The 7,055-nt window shown below is 42.3% G+C and overlaps 1 protein-coding gene across 1 annotated transcript; it reads left to right on the top strand.

Annotated features, from left to right (window-relative positions):
- Positions 1-3,114: 3,114 nt before the first annotated feature.
- On the top strand, positions 3,115-5,945 carry LOC122034267 (G-type lectin S-receptor-like serine/threonine-protein kinase At2g19130). The gene has a single exon (XM_042593443.1). The coding sequence runs from the start codon at positions 3,245-3,247 to the stop codon at positions 5,729-5,731; it is 2,487 nt and encodes an 828-aa protein (XP_042449377.1). The 5' UTR covers positions 3,115-3,244; the 3' UTR covers positions 5,732-5,945.
- Positions 5,946-7,055: the final 1,110 nt, after the last annotated feature.

Genomic DNA, 7,055 nt, shown 5'->3' with positions numbered 1-7,055 from the left:
AAGTATAATATTACCCTCAAGGCGAAGATGGATGAATTAGATTCAGAATCCTCTCTCGACGACAATGATGAAATGACAATGATGGTAAGGCGATTTACAAATTATTTAAATCTAGAAAAACTAACCATCTGCAGGGTAGAAAGAAAAAAAAATCAAATGCTACCACTGCAATGAAGAAGGCCACATTAAGACAACTACCCTAAGTTGAAGAATAAGGACAAGGGAAAGAAGAAGAAGTCTGTCCAATCTAACATGTACAAAATGCTAAAGGCAACGTGGGACGAAACGTCGTCCGAATCAGAAATTGAAGTCATCGCCGGACTTGCGTTAGTGGCAAGTCATCAAGAAGACGAAAACGAAGCAAGCTCGTCCGAAATGAGCATTGAGAGCATCGATGACGGAGGAGCGACATCAAAAGAAAGCAGCAGTTCAGGGGGAGCTACGAACAACGGGATCGACAAGGTAAGTTAGGAATGATCTCTGTCTCCCGATAAATTATTCAAGTTTGTTAAATTATTGTCAAAGAATTGCTGTAAGCTAGAAAAAGAAAATCAAGAGTTAAAATTAATTCTAGCCAAATCTTGTCCATTAGAAGAATTTGACAAAATAAAATTGAAAAATGATAATTTGTAAAAAGAAATAAAGAACTTAAAAAATCATACATGCTCATAGTATTAGAAAATTTAATGGTCTAAATTGGTACCTTAATTACCATAAGGGACAAATTAGGAAAATTTCTCAAAAATATATTCCTAAAAGATTTTTAATCAACCCAGTTAGAAGGAATCTATATTGGGTTCCAAAATCATTTTTAGATTAAAACTTTAAAGTTAGGGTTTTCAGAGAGTAGATTAAATATTTAATTTCCTTAAGAGGCTTTGTCTAGAAAGTGGTTGTTGCTCCAATAACCAAGAAGGCCTAGTGCCTCGCTACAGCCTAAAAGTCAATTAATGAAATAAAATGTTTAATTGACTAACTGATAAATCATTTAATTATAATTAATACTTTAAATAGTTACTCAACCATTTTTTTTATTTAGAAAATTTTTTGCAAAACTTAAAGTTTCTAAAATTATTTACGTTGTTATTTTTTTTAAATGATATCAAAATTATTTTCAAATTATTTTCAAAGTTTTCAAAAATTTGATAGGTTTTTTAAAATTATTGGAAAATCAGAGTTTTTTTTTAACTTTCTTATTTTTGAAAAGTTGCCCTTATATTTTTTTTGGTACCCTAATTTTTTTTATGTGATCAAAGCGGGAGAAGGAAAAATTAAGTCTAGGGGGAGGTAGCTTAAATTTTTTTTTTTACTTTTTGCACTTAATTGTAAAATTTATTGCTTTTACTTTATGTTGGTTTACCCTAACTTAACTTGGATTGCTCGCACCAAAATAGGAGGAGATTGTTGGTACCCCAAGATAGTTTTGATGTGATCAACTAAGTTAAGTTAGATCCTATTATGTTTAACTCTGTGTCTAAGAGTGCAGGAACTTAGGAGCACAGGATGTTGAACAAAAGACGCAGCTAGCGAGAAGGACGACACGAGAGAGAGCCAACGAGCTTTGTGCGTTTGAGGGACGAGGTGTTGCGGAAGAGTACGTGGGTGGATGAGAAGGAAGCGCGTGAGGTTTCTGAGGGATGAGAAGCCAGAGCGGAAGCTTGCTTGAGAATGCCGGAAGTTAGGTTCAAGTGAGCCCTATTCCGGATGGCCGAAATCACCTATGCTAGCGGAGCTAGAGCGGAAGACCCGGACCGATGCGAGCGGAACCAAAGAAGGAGGTTGAGACCAAAAATCAACAAAGGGCTAATTTTTGGCCCTGGGGTGCTCGGAACAGGTCGGGGCGCCCAGAGTAGTCTGTGGCGCCCGAAACCCAATTCTTAGCCATTTTGACGTGACATTTGAATGTTGTGTCGAAGATAGAATTATATCCCATTCCAGGCGCTTGGAACTCTTCTAGACGCCCCGAGCAAGGCTATATAAATAGTACTGCTCCCAGAAGCTAAAATCAATAAGAAATATAAAGTAACAACACTTGTACTTGAGTTTGTCTGAGTTTAGCTTTGTTTTGTGAGTTTTGAATGTTGTAAGAGGCTTTTCCACCCAGAGGGGATTTTTAGTACGTTTTTTTATCTGTCTTGAATTAACAACTTTCCCGATTATAATCAAGTAAATCTGTTGAACCTCGTCTTTTTAATTTATTATTATTTCTATATTTATGCAAGTATTTTAATTAAGTTATAAGTTCGAAAAAAGTTGTGTTGACTTAATTTATACAAGGGCTATTCATCCCCTCTAGTCGGTCACCAAGAGTCCTAACAATCTCTCCTATTAATATAGAGCACGTTCAGTTATGCCTTATAATTATATTTTTTTTTACCTCTTTCTATATTTATAGGACCAACTCTAAAGATGGTTGTTGATGTAACGATTTCATATTTTTTATAATTATACTTTCTGTCTGACTATTAATATCATGTCTAACTCTTGGTAAAGTCGAGGTAAATATCTTCTTTATGTGCTAGTCATTATTCCAAAAATTAATAGTTGTTCATGATTTATCTCTTTCGTATTGACTCTATGACAAATTGATAAAGACATTGATGATGAATATATTCATCTTGTCTAACGTATTTTCATCGTGACGACTCTGTATCCCACCGCATGCTTACTTTAAAACTGATTTCTTTTATCCATTATTATCACCTGATGTCATAGTGACCAAATTGTGACGGTCGATGAAGATTCCCAGACCAACAAGTTAGTTAGCAATTGCTACTCATTTCAAATTAATAAAAAAAAATCTGTTATGACTTGGTCAACTTCTTAAAAACAACTCGTAAATGGTCGTATTTTCTGCCGATGTTTCATCAATCACTGAGGAAAGAAGAACTGTAGCATCGAGTGGATGCGACTAAACCTTGAAATAAATCATTTGACCAGGTCGCAATCAACTCAGCCAAAGAAACCAGAGAAGAGGGGAAACAGCTATCTCCCCCTCAGCCGTGGAACAGTCTCTTGCTCTAGATTTTATTTTCGTGGGAAATCTAAAAAAAAAAACAATATTTTAACTATTGTTCTGCGTGTGGATAGTAGATAATAAAGCTGCGGGTACAAAATGTTGGTCGATCATTTAATGAGCTCTTAAATTCGTAGTCAGATATTTGTGAACTCCTAGATCACAAACCAAGGAATGCTTCACCAGCTGCAGATTTCTTTCTGATCACATCATTCATCTTCCTATGCCATGGTTTCTCCAACAATTGGAAGCATCTTTCCTCTTCTTCTACCTCTTTTTGGTCTCCTCTTGGATCTCTGTTCTGCAGCTGACACCATCTCCGCTAATCGTTCTCTCTCGGGGGACCAAACCATCACCTCCTCCGGCGGCCACTTCGTGCTGGGCTTCTTCAAGCCGGGCAGCACCGATCGGTACTACGTCGGCATATGGTACGGCAAGGACCCCAAGCTCACGTCCGTGTGGGTCGCCAATCGGGAGACCCCCGTGGCCGATCACTCCACTTCCGTGCTCAAAATCGCCGACGACGGCAACCTCGTCCTCCTCGACTCTTCCGGCGCCCTCATCTGGTCCACCGCCGTCAACACGACATCCAACTCCACTGTCGCCGTGCTACTTGACTCCGGCAGCCTCCAGCTCCGCGATGCGTCCAACTCCTCTATGGTCGTGTGGCAGAGTATAGACCACCCCACCAATACGTGGCTCCCAGGCGGCAGACTCGGGCTGAACAAGATCACCGGCATGACGCAACGCCTCACGTCTTGGAAGGACAGCGAAGACCCTGCGCCCGGCATCTTCAACCTGGAATTAGACCCCAACGGGACCAGCCAATACTTCATCTTGTGGAACTCCACCAACAATTACTGGAGTAGCGGGACCTGGAACGATCAGATCTTTAGCCTTGTTCCGGAGATGACGCAGAATTATATCTATGACTTCCAGTATGTCAGCAATCCTACGGAGAACTACTTCACGTACTCGATGAAGAATCCCGATATCATCTCCAGGTTCGTGATGGATGTGTCCGGGCAGATCAAGCAGTTCACGTGGCTGGATAACTCGCAGTCGTGGATCCTCTTCTGGTCGCAGCCGAGGCAGCAGTGCCAGGTTTACTCCTTATGCGGAGCTTTCGGCAGCTGCAACGAGAACGGCCAGACCTTCTGTCAGTGCGTGAGGGGCTTCAGCGCCAGGAACCAGAGCGACTGGGATTTGGGCGATCAGAGCGGGGGATGCGTCAGGAACACGCCGCTGCAGTGCGGCGATCGAGCCAACTCCTCCAATTTCCAGAGGGACAAGTTCTTCACCATGGACAATATGAGGCTGCCGGTGAACAATCAGACTCTGGACGGTATTGGAAGCGATGACGATTGCCAATTGGCCTGCTTAAACAATTGCTCTTGCACGGCCTACTCCTTCGCTGGCAGCAGGTGTTATGTTTGGCACGGCGAATTGCTCAATCTCCAAGACCAGTACAGCCAATCGGAAGCCAGCACGCTTCAACTTCGTTTGGCTGCCTCGGAGCTGCCGAGTCCCAAGAGCAACAAGAAGATAGTAATTTGGACCGTAGTCGGTGCAGCCGTCGCTTTATTGGTTTGTTTAGCACTCATTTGGTTCGTCGTCTGGCGCCGGCGGAGCTCAAGGTTGATGAGAGCATCCAAGGCCGTGGGGGGCGGTCTAGTTCCTTTCTGGTACAGCGATTTGCAGCGCGCCACCAATAACTTCTCCCACAAGCTCGGCGGCGGCGGTTTTGGGTCGGTGTTCAAAGGCACGTTGCCGGACTCGACCCCCATCGCGGTGAAGAAGCTCGAAGGGCTTCAGCAGGGTGAGAAGCAATTCCGCACTGAGGTGAGCACCATCGGTACGATCCAGCACGTCAATCTGGTTCGCCTCCTCGGCTTCTGCTCCGAGGGAACCAACAAGTTGCTGGTCTACGAGTTCATGCAGAAAGGGTCACTAGACACTCATCTCTTCAAATCCACTTCCACGGATTTGAAATGGAAGACGAGGTACCAAATTGCGGTCGGAACCGCGAGAGGATTGGCCTATCTACACGAGCAATGCAGGGACTGCATCATCCATTGCGACATCAAACCGGAGAACATTCTATTAGACGATTCCTTCGCTCCCAAGCTGGCGGACTTTGGCCTGGCTAAGCTCATGGGGCGAGACTTCAGCCGGGTTCTGACCACAATGAGAGGGACGAGAGGCTACCTCGCCCCAGAGTGGATCACCGGCGTGCCGATCACGGCTAAGGCCGACGTGTACAGCTACGGGATGATGCTGTTCGAGATCGTGTCGGGGAGGAGGAACCTGGAGAACACGGAGGAAGGCAACACCGCAGGGTTCTTCCCTACTCTGGTGGCCAGCGAACTTATGAAGGAAAACATCGGGAGCTTGCTGGATCAAAGACTGGGAGGTGATGCGGATTTGGAGGAGCTGGAAAGAGCTTGTAAACTTGCCTGTTGGTGCATCCAAGATGACGAGAGTTGCCGGCCGACGATGGGGCAGGTGCTTCAAGTTCTGGAGGGCTTTCTTGAAGTCGCCATGCCGCCAATTCCACGGTCGCTCCGACTTCTTACTGAAACGCCGGAGAACATCAACATCAATTTCTTCTATCAAACTCAAAATGTCTCCTCGAGCCAAAGTTCTCAGAGCAAGAGTGGCACCTCCAACAGCTCGCAAACCAGAAGCAACGCGTCGAACAGTTCGGGTGCATGAAGATTTTGAGGTCTGCACTTCTTTTAAGTATGAGAATTCTCGTTCAAATGCCTACACCCAGACTCTAAAGTCCCCGTGTGATGTTATTTCATTTCAAATAAAAAATTACCTGCTTTCGAGACATGTTAATGAGTTCAGTAAGCCATACTGATATGGTCCTGGAAGCATGTTAATGAATTCCTATTTTTTGAATAAAAAATTTCTTCGAAATCAACTGACTGAGAGCAGAAACTACTTCCTCTCTGCCAACTAGTGATTCGAGCTTCTCTCTGATCTATATAAAGAAGAGACAGATTATGCAACCCTACTATGAAGAACATTGGTTAGTAATTCCTGGAAGGATCCTATCTGTAATAACTTAATTCATAAATAAGCAGAAATTTAAAATTTGGATAAGTATATTCTTGGAATTTCTCGATTATGTTTGGGGATGAACATTAGAAAAATGATCGATTAGTTCCCATCAGTGATTTAATTTCTTACTTTGGATAAAGCTTTCTATATATTTAAGCTCCTAACTTATCTCTCATAAGACTTAAAAGACTGAAGAAGCAGTGGTGAAAGAGCTAAGGGACTTTCATTGTCTCCGGTAGGCTCTTCCCTATTCTTCCCTTTCGGTGCATATATTTTCTTTGTATATCATTGTCTGCATGATTTCTTGAAGTTGATGCTTCTTAATAATTTAAGCATGAAATTCTTTTGTAAAGATCATAGGTAGGAGAGACTCATGCCAATAAACAGATATAATTGGGTGAGAAGAAACTTACAGTGAGAGGTTAGGTAAGGTTGTTTATATGAGGGAACCTGCCTGTAACCGACCAATAGATATGGATGAAGTGACAAAAAATTGCACAGCTAATACTGCCAATAGAATTAGTTGCTATATGAATGAGTATTAAATGTAGGAAACTGAAGAGGTTGTAAGTAAGACAGTAAAAGTTCACGTAGCCAACTGCTCAGCATAAGTTAACAGCAGGATAGTTATCTTTTTAGAAAATATCGAACTGTTGTATGAATTCAAAAACGCTTATAAAAACCTGATAGGAGGAAATCAGATCTCTGAACTTATCTTGATTATGGAACAAGCCAACCATGACTTGGTACTTAATTCGATTAATCAGTAGTTTCAATTTCAACTTCTTTTTGAAACTTAGCTGTTCAGTCCATATTTTACAGATTAAGTCAAATGAGGATGGTGAAGCAGAGAAGAATCTTGGTGCTAATTGTAATTCAGGCATGTCTGCTTAAATTTGAACTTCTTTGGTAATGGAAGTGTGCTGATGGATGCAAATCATGGTGGATAAGCTTCAACTGAGCAATGACA

This window comes from Zingiber officinale, chromosome 11B (genome assembly GCF_018446385.1).
Source record: "Zingiber officinale cultivar Zhangliang chromosome 11B, Zo_v1.1, whole genome shotgun sequence".
NCBI classification, from domain to species: Eukaryota; Viridiplantae; Streptophyta; class Magnoliopsida; order Zingiberales; family Zingiberaceae; genus Zingiber; species Zingiber officinale.
This window is presented reverse-complemented; position numbering and strand designations above follow the sequence as displayed.

Excerpts from the sequence above, each read along its gene's own strand:
- LOC122034267 (XM_042593443.1), top strand. The coding sequence starts at position 3,245 with ATGGTTTCTCCAACAATTGGAAGCATCTTTCCTCTTCTTCTACCTCTT.